This window comes from Lactuca serriola, chromosome 4, assembly GCF_051521515.1.
Source record: "Lactuca serriola cultivar US96UC23 chromosome 4, Lser_US96UC23_V15, whole genome shotgun sequence".
Taxonomy (NCBI): Eukaryota; Viridiplantae; Streptophyta; class Magnoliopsida; order Asterales; family Asteraceae; genus Lactuca; species Lactuca serriola.
Window position 1 is genome coordinate 191,303,697 of NC_136411.1, and position 15,601 is coordinate 191,319,297.

The 15,601-nt window shown below is 36.3% G+C and overlaps 1 protein-coding gene across 1 annotated transcript; it reads left to right on the forward strand.

The window, feature by feature from the left end:
* The first annotated feature begins 11,322 nt into the window (after positions 1-11,322).
* On the forward strand, positions 11,323-13,909 carry LOC145099086 (G-patch domain-containing protein 1-like). Its single transcript, XM_079036673.1, has 8 exons — positions 11,323-11,402; positions 11,666-11,722; positions 12,061-12,132; positions 12,242-12,260; positions 12,838-12,871; positions 12,972-13,156; positions 13,258-13,587; positions 13,680-13,909. Exons 1-8 carry the CDS (start codon positions 11,323-11,325, stop codon positions 13,737-13,739), a joined length of 837 nt encoding a protein of 278 aa, XP_078892799.1. The 3' UTR covers positions 13,740-13,909.
* The last annotated feature ends 1,692 nt before the right edge of the window (positions 13,910-15,601 follow it).

The window sequence follows — 15,601 nt, forward strand, 5'->3', positions numbered from 1 at the left end:
CATTTGGTCAACCAAGTTGACTATGGCCAATCCCTTTCCATTAGGTAGAGAATGCATTTCTGGATTTCCTATGTCACTATTGTCCCTGTCCATAAAGTTTTGGGAAGTTGATCTCCTAATCAAATTTGCTTTACTAGTACACTAAATCATTTCTGATTTAGCAGCACCAAGCAAATAAATAAGATCATTAAGGGTCTTGTCATAGTCTATTTCATAGGAGTCCCAAAGGAACTCACTATGTGACTTAGAAAGTAATTGAACCACTAACTTTCTCAAGACTTTGACACCCAACTCTCCCGGCTTGTCAGTATGTGACTTCATCTACAAGATGTGATCATACCTATACCTTGCCTTGCCAATAGGGCTTGAGTGACCTTGAACTTGTGGGTTAGGGAGAATAATTGGAGGAGGTGGAGGAAGTGAAGTTCCAAGATATTTGGTAAGATCATAGATGTCTGAACTAGACATCTTTTGGGAGATATTCAAGATAGTTGATTTAAAGTCCTTAATATAACACCCAATATGAAATATTAAGGCTAGGACCCAACAAACTATTTTATAACTTGGAAGAGGGATGCCCTAATCCAAGCTATAGAGTATTTGAAGGTAGGTGAATGATGATTCACCAATTTCCACCATGTAAAACGAAATAATTTATTAGGTTTTAATTGGATTTGAAACTGCTAGATCTTTGAGATTCATTGAACTTTCAATGGCATGTTTCAATCTCGAGTGTGCCCTTCAGGTTTTGTGACTGGGATACCGAGGATCACAAAACAAGGTGTGAAGTAACCATGCAAATTACTTGGTACCCTTAAGTGTTTACCCCTCAATCAATGTGTCGGTTAACCACACACGCTCCATCGATACTATGATAAACATTAAGTTACCCTTTGCCTACCTTGTTAAATACGAGTTAGTGTGCCGGTTAACCACACACGCTCCACTAACCGACTTAAACAAAGTTCAAAGTGTAATTTCATGGATTAGCACCTTATTCACATTTTCCTAAGTAACTAAGATTGGGTATTTATAAAAGGTTTAGTTACTTAGTATTTATCATTAATACTTTTAATGAAGGGAGAATTAAAGTCCTTGTCCTACCCGTTCGGCTAACGACCCTCCACTAGTCAAGGAAGTGGTGGGTGAGAGTGGACACCAATTAAACTGCCATTTTATAGGCAGTAACCTTATACCCCCCTTATAGACCGACTTCGTGAATGAGGCCTACTAACGGTAAGACTGACTTTACTCTTATACATATATATAAATATTATTAACTTATAATTTTATAAAGTATAAGGGTTGAATTTTAACTTTTAAAGTTCTAAGGGCTAACTTGGAATTAAAGTATTCATAAGTGAAAAAAATTTCAAATTCCAAAACTTGAGGGAAAGTTTTGAAACTATTCAAAACTAATTAATTCCATAACTTATGTGTTTAAAGTAGTTTTAATCCAAAAAACTCTTCAAGTTCCATAACTTGAGGACAAGTTATGGAAGACTTTAAACTAATAAAAGAATTAACTTTTATTTATTTTATAACTTATGGAATTATTTAAGGTTACACTTTTATTACTTAATGAAGTGACTCTTGAACTTCCATACCTTGAAGACAAGTTATGGAGTCATAAAACTATTCAATGACACAAGACTCTTCATTTTGTAACCTTTGCCAACTTTTATGAGTTTTATGAAACTTAAATGTGACTTTTCATATAACTTGAGGACAAGTTACAAAAACACATTTTAGAATCAACTCTTAGATTAATTTGGATTGAAAACAACTATTTCACTCAACATTTTTATTAATCTAAGCAACTCATAAGAACAAGATAATTCAAATCAAACTTTTTCATGTAATTAGTCTAAACCTTAAACTAATACAAAAAATGAATCTATTGACAATTATCTTTGAAATTGGATTAGCATGAACATTACCACATCAAAAATAAGTTTATAAGTCCAAAAACATCATAGGGTAATGTTCCTAGTCCAGTTCGAGCCAAAAAGTCGAATTTATGCTGTCAGGGGGTCCAACTCGTCGAGTGTACGAACCAACTCGGCGAGTTGGATGCATTTTTCCTTGGACTCGGCGAGTCTGCTATGCAGATAGCATCAAAACTGGATTTTTTCAGCTACTTTTGCAAGTATAACAAGAAAACAAGCCTAGGCTCTGATACCACTGTTGGGTTTTTTTAGCATTATAACACTCCTATGGTGTACATGCAACCCTATAAACCTTGGATCTATGTTTTCTCTATTATACATGCAAATAAGAACTTTCCAAGGCTTTAATCCTAACTAGCATATTATGAAGCTCTTATACTACAAAATACTAGTTAGATGACATACCTTTTGATGTAGCTTGATGTCTTCAAGCTTTAAGAGCTTAGCCTCAATAGTGTGGAAGCCTCAAGTGGAATCACAAATCACCAAAACAACTTGGAAGACTTTAGAGAATATGGATACTTGGTTTTTCTCTAGTGAAATCGGCTAGCCCTTTTAGTGTAACCACACTAGTGCCACTTTCACCAACCAATGACATCATTATATAGTACGGAGACTAGGGTTAAACCCATGACTTTTCATTTCATATGATCCATGGGTTAAACACTCCATGGACTATCCATGAAAGCTTAGCCCAACCTAAATGAACTTGGCCCATTCCATATATATAAGAGTCCATATTTAATTAGTCCATTTTGATCACTTATTTAATTATAAATTAATTCTTGATCAATACAAATTAAATAATATGATTATATATTAATATATTAGAACTTATAATATATTAATATAAATCATAAATATACTATTCTCAAAAGACTATCCATATAAATTGTGCCAGTGAAGTGCAACCCAAATGGACCATGCCGGGTCGGGTCAAGTACATACCAAATATAGTTATGGACTTAGACCTTAATCCAACATGTATAACACACTAAAATCGGCCAAGCCCTCTTGTTTCTCTATGTGTAGCTGATTTTATAGTGTGTTGCATTACATAAACCCTAATGTAACATGACTCTTCATTTCCATGATCCATGGGTTAAATCCATGGAGAATCCTATGGGTGGAACCTAACTTGATTATCCATGGAGCCTCTTAGCCCACTATATAAGTTATGGATAATTTACATAATCAACCCATATATTTAATTAGTTATCTTTTGATGACTTAATTAATTCTAAATTAATTTTTGATCTAAACTAATTAAATAATATTATTAATATATTAGAGCTTATAATATATTAATAAACCATAAGTGTTACTTCTCTCATTTAGTTTATCCAATGCATGGTGCCATGCAACCCAAATGGACCATGTTGGGTTGGGTCAAGTACATACCAAAAATTGTTATGGAGTTAGAAAACTTATCCAACAGTATCCTACTTGGATAAGTATAATAACTATAACTACAAGTATGACTTCAGGAAGCGATCGACAATCGTAGCTCTTTCATGGTCTCTCGAAACTGAAAAGATGATGATACGCCATTTAAGATAAGTGATCATATAATCCTCTGTTCTAGATATTAGCCGAAAAAATACATGGAACAATGTCTTACTTATTGTCCAGCAGTTTGTTTCCCGATTTCCGATTTGTTTGACATAGAACTTAACCAAACACATCAATTTAGTTCTGACCGGGCCCAGTACATGGATCAAAACAAAATCATCGAGGGGCCCATATATCAACTTCTAATTCAAGAAGGAACAGATAGACTTCGACTCATATGTTTGCTCTACTACTTGTTGAATTATACACAAAAACATGTTTTATAACATCGAGTTACCAATGCATTTTGGTACAATTAATGCATAACCAACTCATAGGCAACAAATCATATCTCTAGGTTTGAAGACTTTTATGATGTTACCGTCTCACGATCACTCGAGTTAAATTCCATGAAGTGATACCAGTGAGCGTGGGTTGATTCCAATACTCAGAACTTATGAGTACTCATGAAGTGTTGTCCTAAAACTTGATACCTACAACCTACTTCATGACAGTCTTAATTCATATCTACTTCCAACATATGACCGATTGTGGAAAATTTGAATAATATGAAAAACAAAACATAATATTCTAGAAGTCAAAACATGCAAAAGAAATTATAGTAAACGATTGACAGAAGATAGCAACACTTTACTCATAAATAAACACAACTTTTACTCATCATCAAATGTCAATTACACTTTACAAATTTCCAAAATTATCTAACTACTAAAACTAATATCATCCTTTAGGCCTATGCTCCGAGCATGCTGAAGATGCTTAACCCGACTCAGTCCCTTCGTGAGGGGATCTGCTAGGTTCTCATCTGATGATACCCGCTTTGCCACGAGGATTCCGTCTTTTATGCGATGTCTGAGAAAGTGATATTTTCTGTCGAGGTGTCTGGATCTCCTGTAATCCCTTGGTTCCTTGGCTAAGGCAACAACACTTTCACTATCACAGAAAATTTCCATAGGCTCCTTTATAGCTGGTACAACTCCAAGGTCTCCAATGAAGTTCTTCAGCCATATTGGCTCCTTTTCTGCCTCGCTCGCTGCTATATACTATGATTCATAACTAGAATCAACTACTGTCTCCTGTTTTGAACTCTTCCAAGTGATTGCTCCTCCGTTTAAGGTAAAGACCCAACCTGACGGAGAGCGGAAATTATCCCTATCAGTATGGAAGCCAGCATCACAATACCCTACAACTCTCAAGTCATCACTCCCACCGAGGGTAAGGACCCAGTCCTTAGTCCTATGCAGGTACTTGAGGATATTCTTTACTGTAATCCAGTGAGCGTTGCCAGGGTTCCCCAGATATTGGCTAACCATGCTCAACGCAAAGGCTACATCAGGTCGAGTGCAGGTCATAGCATGCATGATCGATCCTACAGCATAAGCATAAGGTACTCAACTCATTTTTGCTATCTCAGCCTCAGTACTCGGGATCTGAGTTTTACTCAGTCTGGCGTACACTGAATAGGTAACTCTCCTTTCGTGGAGTCGTGCATGCTGAACCTTTTTAGCACCTTATCCAAGTAGGTACTCTAAATAAGTCCATTTAGTTTTTTACTCCGGTCTCTCAAGATCCTTATCCCTAGAATATAGGAAGCTTCTCCTAGGTCCTTCATAGAGAAACACTTCCCAAGCCAGGACTTAACTTCCTGCAGAGTTGGGATGTCTTTTCCTATGAGTAGTATGTCATCCACATACAACACCAAAAAGCTAACTATACTCCCACTAGCCTTGACATACACGCAAGACTCATCTTCACTCCTAGAAAAGCCAAACTTTTTGACTTTCTCATCAAAGCAAAGATTCCATCTACGAGGTGCCTGATTTAATCCATAAATGGATTTCTCAAGCTTAAACACTCTATTAGGGTACTTTGTACTGACAAAACCCTCTAGCTGACTCATGTAAACATCCTCAGCCAACTTTCCATTAAGAAAATTGGTTTTGACATCCATTTTCCATATTTCATAGTCATGAAATGTAGTTATGGCTAACATAACCCTAATAGACTTAATCTTGGCTACTAGAGAAAAGGTTTCATCATAATCAACTCTCGGAGTTTGAGAAAAGCCCTTTGCAACCAGTCGTGCCTTATAAGTGTGTACATTACCATCCATGCCGTTCTTATTCTTGAAGATCCATTTGCACCCTACAGTCTTACGACTTGGTACATTCTCAACCAAGTTCCAAACTTGATTGTCATACATGGATTGTATCTCACTGTCTATTGTCTCTTTCCATTTGGCTGACTCAGGGCCTACCATGGCTTCTGCATAACTGTTAGGTTCATCCAGCCCTACTAGTGTCTCATCACTAATATGTGTATCATCTTCCGCAGTAATATGAAAACCATAGTAATGCTCAAGTGAATTTCTAACTCTTGTGGATTGCCTCAGAGGTACAGACTCGTCAATTGTCTCAACAGGAGTTTCCACCTCAAGTTGAGTGCTAGAGTTTGAAGTTCTTTCACCACTTGACTCTTGAATTTTTTCAAGGTCAACTTGCCTCCCACTGTTTCCTTGGCTTATGAACTCTCTTTCTCGAAAGACACCCCTCCTTGCTACAAAGACCACATTCTCACTAGGTCTGTAGAAGAGGTAACCAAAGGATTTATGTGGGTAGCTGATGAAAATACACCTCTCACTTCGAGGTTTGAGGTTATCATGAGTCTTGCGTCTCACGAAAGCCTCTCAACCCTAAATCTTGATTTGGTCTAGTTTGGATACTTTACCAGTCCACATCTCATGAGGAGTTTTGGCAACTTTCTTTGTAGGTACCAGATTAAGGATATGGGCGGCAGTGTCTAAGGCATACCCCCAAAATCATATTGGTGGCGAAGCTCGACTCATCATGGAACGAACCATATCCAACAAGGTTCGATTATGCCTCTCAGCCACACCATTCAACAGCGGTGTCCTGGGAGGTGTCAATTGTGAGACAATCCCACATTCCCTGAGATAGTCGAGGAACTCTGAACTAAGATAGTCACCACCTCGATCAAATCGAAGCATCTTAATCTTCCTGAACAATTGATTCTCGACTTCCTGTTTAAACTCTGTAAACCTTTCAAAAGTCTTTGAATTATGCTTGATTAAGTAGACATATCCATATCTACTATAATCATCAGTAAAAGTCAAATAATAACAATTAACATCCCTTGTGGCATATTTGATGGTTCCACACACATCCGTGTGTACGAGATCCAACAAACCTTCACCCCTCTCACAAGAACCAGTGAAGGGTGACTTTGACATTATTCCAAGTAAGCATGATTCGCAACTATCATCTGACTTTATGTCAAATAATTCCAAAACTCCATTCTTTTGGAGTTGGCCTATGTGTTTCTTGCTTATATGTCCACGACGAAAATGCCATAATAATGCTTTATCCAAGTTATTATTATCAACCGAATCAATACACATCACATTATTTCCTAAGTTATCAACCACAAATACAGCTTCATACACACCATCACAAGGTAATGCTTTAAAATAAAGTACATTATTAAAGAAAGCATTAATTGAACCAACTTCATTATCAAATGAAAAGTAAATCCTTGTTTATACAATTCATGGAAGTAAATAATATTTCTTGCTATTTTTGGAGAATAACAACATTTATTCAAATCTAAACTAAACCCACTACTTAGCGATAAAGTATAAACTCCAATCTTGGTGACAGGTGAAGCTTTCCTATTCCCCGTGATCAAGTTTATTCTTCCATGCTCCACATTCTCACTACTTCTTAATCCCTGCAAATCAGAACAGATATGAATACCGCAACCGGTATCAAGGACCCAAGAGTTAGAATAGGGTGAGTTATTAGATAAGATAGTGTAAATACCTGCATGGTTGGGTTTAACTTTCCCATCCTTCACATCTTGTTGTTATTTTAGGCAGTTATGCTTCCAATGTGCCTTTTCATGGCAATAAAAGCATTCAGCCTGTTTTGGGTCAGCAGAAGGAGTGATGAAACCTTTCTTGGCTCCATTTGAAGAGGAGCCTTCAAGGGTCTTACCCTTGGTACCCTTCAAGGGGCTCTTCCTCTTGTTACCCTACCCTTTCCCAATTGCCAAGACAGGGGCGAAGTTGGTAGGAGTAGGAGTAACAACCGACTTATCCTTAAGACCACTTTCCGTGGTCTTTAGGAGTCCTTGAAGTTTGCTGAGTGCAAAATAATATCTATTGCAAGCTCCTCGGGGAAGTTCACAATAAGCTTCAGCAGGCGGTCCACAAATCTTTTCATTTTCTGCATGTGGCCCGTGATGGGTTCATCATCCTTCATTCAGGCTGTTATCATGGAGGAGATGATTTCATACTTCTCTTGTCAGGCACTTTGATGGTATCTTTCCATCAAGTCTTGGTGCATTTCAAAAGGGTAGAAGTCCTCATAGGACTTTTGGAGTTCCGCTGTCATGGTGGCCATCATGATGCATGCCACTTTGGTGGCATCACTTTCATGTGCCCGGAAGTCAGCGATCTCCTGGCGAGTTGCAGTGGTCTCATCAATCTCTTTAAGCTCCTTATCGAGGACATATTCCTTTTCCCGGTAGCGGGTAATCATCCTGATGTTTCCGATCCATTCATTGAAATTGGATCCATCAAAAGTGACTTTCCCACACAAGTTCATAAGGGTAAAGGAGCCATTAGGATTAGAGCCAGAAGCAGCATTGTTTGAAGACATCTGAGCAAGAAGTTAGACAAGATTGGTTTAGATATAAATATAGTCCTTAATAAAACACCCAAATGTAATATTAAGGCTAGGACCCAATCACAATACATTATACTTAGAAGAGTTATGTCGTAATCTAAGTAATAACATATTTGAAAGGTAGGTGAATGACAATTCACCAATTTCCACCAAAAACGAAATATTAATATATTAAGTTTTAATTTGGTTCTTAGAAATTCCTAGATTCTTTTGAGATTCAATGAACTTTTCAAAGGCATGTTTCAATCTCGAGTGTGCCCTCCAAGTTTTGTGACAGGGAAACCAAGGATCACAAAACGAGGTGTGAAGTAACCATGCAAATTACTTGTTACCCTCAATGTTTATTACTCGATCGATGCGCCGGTTAACCACACGCGCTCCACTGACCTATAATAAACTTTAAGTAGCCTTTTACCTACCTTGTTAAGTCCAAGTTAGTGTGTCGGTTAACAACATACGCTCCACTAACGACTTAAACAAAGTGTAAAATGTAATTTTATGGATTAGCACCTTATTCACATTTTCTTAAAGTAACTAAGATTCGGAATTTAATAAAACATTTAGTTACTTTATAATATTCATTATGCTTTTAATGAGAATTTATAAGTCCTTGTCCTACACATTCGGCTAACGACCCCTCACCGATCAAGGAAGCGGTGGGTGAGAGTGGACACCCATTAAGTTGCCATTTTATAGGCAACAACCTTATACCCCCTTATAGACCGGCTTCGTGAATGAGGCGTACTAGCGGTAAGACGACTTGATCTTATACATATATATTATTAACTTATAATATTATAAAGTATAAGGGTTGAATTCTAACTTTTAAAATTCTAAGGGTTGGAACTAAAGTTTTAATCATGACTTTACTTGTTACAAAACTTGAGGGCAAGTTTTGTAAACTTTCAAAACTTTTCATTTCTCATAACTTATGAATTAATTGAGTATTAAAAATGAAGACTCTTCATTTTTATAACTCTTGTGTTCTTTTAATGGCTTTTATTAAAGTGTGACCTTTGGTTTTCCATAACTTGAGGACAAGTTATGGACTCTATTAGAACACATAATGATCAACAATTAAACTACCAAGTAGCTTACAAACAATTCCTATGATCATCTAATCTTCATAAGTTCAAGAACATAAATATGAACATTTCAAGAATCATAAATTACTCTTAAAACTTGTAATTTTTGATAATTGCCATTATAAATGGATTAGCATAAACATTACACAATCTAAAACAAGTTTTAAAGCACCATAACAGTTTATGGTAATGTTTTTAGTCTATTTCCACCAACAAAAGTCGAAAATATGCTATCAGAGCCACCCACTCGTCGAGTTCATGAACCTACTCGACGACACTACTAGAAAAAAGGCCTTTTACGACGCGCAAAACACGACGCTCTTTGATTTATGTTACGCATTAGAGAGCGACATTAAAAAGTGTCATCTCTTAAAAAATTTGAAGAATTTAGGTCGCGCATTACTGAGTGTCCTTAAATTAGTGTCTCATGTAAAAATATTAAAAACACGGAGGGCACCTATAATAAAACGGGCGTCCTCTACAAATGTCGCTTTATAATTTTAATAAACGCGCGTTTCTGGACTCCTTGACAGGTAAGGGGGGAAACTAAATCCCCTAAAATTTTGAACACCCGCGTGCTCTTCCTCTCTACTCTCTACACCCGCCAAAATCGACTTCATTCTCTCCCTTCTTTCTCTCTGCAAACCCCTTCCTCTCCGATCGACTTTCACTTCCTTCTATGTGCAAACCCTAATCAAACATAACACATTTGAAATTGTAATATCTTCTTTCACAAAATAGAAGATTGATCGAAGAATGATTTTCTTTTGATGAATCGGGCATCACCAACAACAATAGCTTCCATCACAATTTGTGTTTGCTTTCAAGGTTTTGTGTGGGTGCTTTATTGTGTATGATATTCAGGTCCTTCACAAAAAAAAACAGTTGTCGGTGTGATTGCTCTCTCTCTCTCTCTCAAGAATCAAATTGCTTGAGAAAGGTTTGAGATGTTGGCTTGAGGGAAAGAAGAGGCGGCGACGGTGGCTCCAATGAAGGAAGAGGCCAGACGGTGGTTGTGGGGAATGAAGATGCAACGATGGTTGGGTTCAACCCCTTAGATTCGCTTCTAATCCTTCTAAGGCTCTATCATCAACGATTATTTTCTCTCCCTTTTGTCTATATGTTTCTATGGCCTCGCGTTTCTCATCTCCTTCCTCTTTGCCCCTATATAACTTTTCTACTACTTTTCAGTTTACAGTTCTAGGTTTCCCGCAAAAAAACTACAAGATCTTGATCACGATGACCTCTTTTTCTTTCCAGTGTAGGTTTTACCTAAATCAGATGCTTATATATATGAAAAGGTTTCTCTCATAGTTACCCCTTAGATTCGCTCAGAAGGCCACGAATTGCGTACCAAATCGTTTCGTACCCAATCGGGTACGAAAGCGTTCCGAACGTGACCTGGATCGCAAACTGGTACGGTGTCGAGATAGTTCCCAATCGAAATCTGGAACAAGTTTGATTCAGTAATCCAATAGTTCCAAAACACGATTTTGGGTTCAATTTCTGAAATTAGTACGTCAATTTCTGATATTGGTATCCCGATTTTTTGGAATGGCGCGAAACTGCCGACTGTTTCCACATCGACTCTTAATTCTTCTAATTCACTGAACCATCTTACACACTAATGTTCAATTTCTTATTCTAGGTACTATAATTGCGTATATATTACTCAATTTGAAATCATCTTCTAGAATGATTGTTTGTGTATTCTATACCACTGTTCCAATTCCCAATTTCTACAAAGTCTATACGTACCAGACTAGCACTAACATGTATGTATACCTACAAATACATATTGAATTCCATCATCCAAATCTGCTCTACACTTCTACTCTTCTCCTTCTTCATTCTTCTTATTCTTCTTTTGTTTTTGTTCTATTTTTATTTCACCGAATTTACTCAAAGTTCATGTTTTGGTTTTGGAATTTGGTACACTGTACCATACTAAATTGTATACCGTACCGGATCGTTCCGAAATGAACCTACCCCCCTCCTGTAAATAATGGCATGCTGCTGCTTCTGCCAAAGGAAGAGTTGGAAGATGAAGCTTCACCTATAACAGCTTCCATAAAATGTAGGGGCTCAAGGTAAGTGATGCAATCTTTCTTAATACTTATGGTACACTAAGGGTCTATTTTGGTTGGATTGAATATGATGACAAATGTATTGGAATTGTTGATTACATTGCATAATTCCATTATCTTGCTTATTCCATTACCATGTACCTATATATTGCATTTCTTCATCGTTTAATTCCATCCAACCAACACCCGTTTCACTCATGAAGTTGAAGGGGGGTATGATGGTCATTTTCTCACTTTAAGGTACCATTTATTTTATGATCTTGTAGGGAGAGTTCTACAACTATTCAGGATGTGGAAACACCTTCAACTGCAACCATCCTATTGTACGCCAATTCATAGTAGATTCCTTGAGGTATATAAGTTGCTACTTACCTATCCCCTGTTTTCAGTTATTATTTCAAGAGTAAATTACAATTTTGCTCCCTGAGTTTAGCACTTACTTAGTTTTGGTCCCAAAAGGAATTTGTTTGGAAGACATTGCCCTTATTTTATTGTTTCATAATAATTTTGATATCTGGAGCATTTAATCTAACACCCAGTTGTTGATATTTTTTCAACTGACCATCTTGCCCTTTGACCAAAACTGCAAACAGATCCCTTTTGATACATGTGTTCCTGATTCTTGGTAAATTAAGTTTTTCTTTATGAAACCTTCCTACAGATATTGGGTAACAAAGATGCATGTCGATGGATTTCGGTTTGATCCCGCCTCTATCATGACAAGAGGCAGCAGGTTATCAGTTATCTATTCTACCAAATATCTTATATTCTGATTCTTATCTTAACAATATTTGAAAAAAAAACAACATTCATTTGTATTTTCTTTATCTTTTTTCTTTCAGCCTTTTTGATGCAATAAATGTATATGCAAATCAAGTAGAAGATGATTTACTGACAATTGGCTCACCTCTCACCAACCCATCTTTCAGCCTTTCTTTATCTTTTTTCTTTCAGCCTTTTTTCTTTCATTAAACTATAGTGGTTTTATAAGATGTAGGCTTAGTTATTTATTTATATAATAATTTGTGACAATGATTATTGGCACATGGGCATCTATTTGCCTGGTTCAGGGGTTGTCACAAAATACTTGCTCTAGAGGTAAAATTATGATTTTGTCCTTGATTATCTTTTAATCTCTTTGCCTTCCATTTTTATAACTTTCCTCATGTATACAGTTGCCTGCAAAAGTACTTGGACTAGCAGGGATTCAGCATAGTAGGCCATGGCTGCACTATATGTAGTAAATTACAAAAATGGTCCCTGTAATTTTTGCTTTTTCCTTGTTTAGTCCAAACATGAAACCTTTTTTTTCAGTTTTAGTCCTTATTTCAACATTCTAGGGACCAAAATTGAAAAAAAAATGTTCCAAGTTCCAATTTTGGAGTGAAACAAAGTAAAAATCAGAAATCATAGGGATCATATTTATAATAAAGCACAGCTGGTGGAAGCATCTGATAATCCTGAAACACAAGGTAATTTTGTACTTCATGTTATGCTTTATTTTTATGGTTTAGTGGTGTATTAAAACTAAAAAGAAAACCATATTTTTAATATCTCAATATTTGTTAGCAGCTGAATATGAAAAAGAAATATCTCCAGACTGGTGGGGTAACAAATTTGGATTTGTGTCTGGAGGATTACTTGGAGCACAATCCAAGAGAAAGAAGTCTAACAGCACATCGGAAATCACTCAAAATAGTAACAAAAGGACTGCATTTTATGAAGAGGATCAAGAGAATCTTTACAAACTTGTACAAGTATGTACCTTTTTTTTTTTAATAATAAAAACTAAAAAGACCTCAACTTTTGAATAAAGAATCAACATCTACAAAATTGACATATTTTGTTGTTTTTGCAGGATAAAGCAACTTCTGGAAAACAGGGACTTGGTATAAAGGATCGCCCAAGGAAAATAGCAGGGGTTCGCTTTCAAGGGACAAAAACGTCTTTTAGCGACAGTGAGAGGGAGGAGTCTGAGTCGGAAGATGATCATTCTTTAAAAAAACAAAAAATTGATGATGTGTCGAAATCAAAAGTGAAGCTAAAGAAACTCTGTAGAAAGCTTCTTAGCCAGGTACCTGAGAAATCATTGAAGCTTAAAAAACTCAAAGCTCTAATCGATGAAAACTCTTCAATTTTTTCCAATTTCTCTTCAAAGAAGGATTCTCTTGAATTTTTGAGACAGAAGGTATGATTTTTTTTTTCTGGTCACACTATATAGAATATGGTTGCATTTGATTCTGATATTAATAATTTCTGTTATTTTATTTTTTCCTGTAGCTTGAACGCAGTGAAAAGTTTATTGTGGAAGGGAAGAAAGTTAGTCTCTCATCAAAATGAGAACAAATCTTTTTGGAGAATTTCAAAGTGTAGAGTTTGCTAAGGCTTGTAATCCTATCGAGTTACACAATTGGATTTGTTAGCAGGTAATTAATATTATTATTCTTAAGAGAATATACATTTGAAAATTTTGAACACATCCATTTAGGGAATTTTAATGTGTCTTATTTTATTATTAACAGTTGTACCCTTTGTCATACTTGACTTAAATTATGGAAATAGAAACTTTCGGGAAATAGAAACTTTGAAGGGCGTGTTCACCCACTAACAAGAGCCAACTACCTGGCTTCACCTCCCTTGGTTGTAGCTTACGCACTTGTCGGCACAGTATGTGTAAAATTACTCTTCTACCCTCAAAGAAACACACAACACAAATTCATATCATGTTTTGCATGTTGTGTGTTTTATTAACAACTTTTATTTATTCATGATCTTCAGCTATCTTCTGTTGGTGGACAGCTTGTAATTTCAAGTGATGGAGTCGCGGATTGGCTCCGGAATCAGCAGCAGCACAAACAGGTAAGTTTTGTTAAATGATTTTTATAAAGTTTAAAGTCAATCCTTTCATCTGGACAAAATTCTTCATGTTAAATTACGTAATAGTCCTTGGAGTAGCTGACATGAACAGTTTTTTTTGTTAGAATGATTCCATATATATGTGCAAGCAAAGCACATGCCTTGTGAAAAAGGGAAATCTATTCTAGTCATTCTCTTTAACAAGGCAACCTTAAAGTTGATTTTTTAAACCTGATGTTTAAAACTACATTGAGTGTGAGATAGAAGTTTATGCAGAGAAGGAAAAAGATAGAAGTTTTTGAGGATGTTGCTGATGAAAAAGATAGAAGTTCTTTAGGATGTTGCTAATGAAGTTTATGCAGAGAAGGAAAAAGATAGAAGTTGTTGGCACATAGTAAGCTAAATAATGCAATTGTATATAAATGAGTTCATTTTTTTATAACATTTACTCACTATTGAAATAATTATTTGTATTTGACATATTAGTGAAATGAATTATCTTTGTTATTTATGGTATTTTATTTATTATTATGAGATTTCTAATGTATTATTTAATATGAAAAATTAGTAAATCTATAAATAATATTTTTTTTAAACATTTAAAATTATGATACGCAAAAATGTGTGTCATCTTTATTTATGACATGGCCTTTCTTGACAGGGGCTTCCTTGATACGCATTGCGTGTCATAAACACGCGCGTCGTAAGGTTACGACACGCAAATGCGTGTCGTCTTCTTTTATGACAGGGCCTTCCTTGATACGCATTGCGTGTCATAACCGTGCGTCGTAAATGCGCGTCATAAATGCGCGTCGTAAATGCGCGTCGTCTCTCTTTATGACAGGGCCTTCCTTGACACGCATTTGCGCGTCGTCTGAGCGTTTTACGACGCGCAATGAGCGTCGTAAAAGGCCTTTTTTCTAGTAGTGCGAGTAGGATGAATTTTCATTTGGACTCGTCGAGTGCCCCCCATGGACTCGGCGAGTCCACTCGTTAGACATCAATCAGTTTCGATTTTTTAACACATTTTTGCACAAATAGCAAACAAACAAGCCTAGGCTCTGATACCACTGATGGGGTTTTGAGCATTCTAACACTTCCTAAGTGTACATGCAACCCTAATAAACCTTGGATGTATGTTTGTTTAAAATTTATGCAAGTTTATTTCCAAGGTTCATGATCCTATCGAGCATACATGGGGAGAATTTTAACTTAAATGAAAGATAGAATGACATACCTTGTTTTTTTATTTTGATTCCTTGAAACCTTGTGAGCCTAGCACCCCAAGTGTGATGCCTCAAATGCTTCAAACAACACCAAATGCTATGGAGTAAACTTGGAGTGAA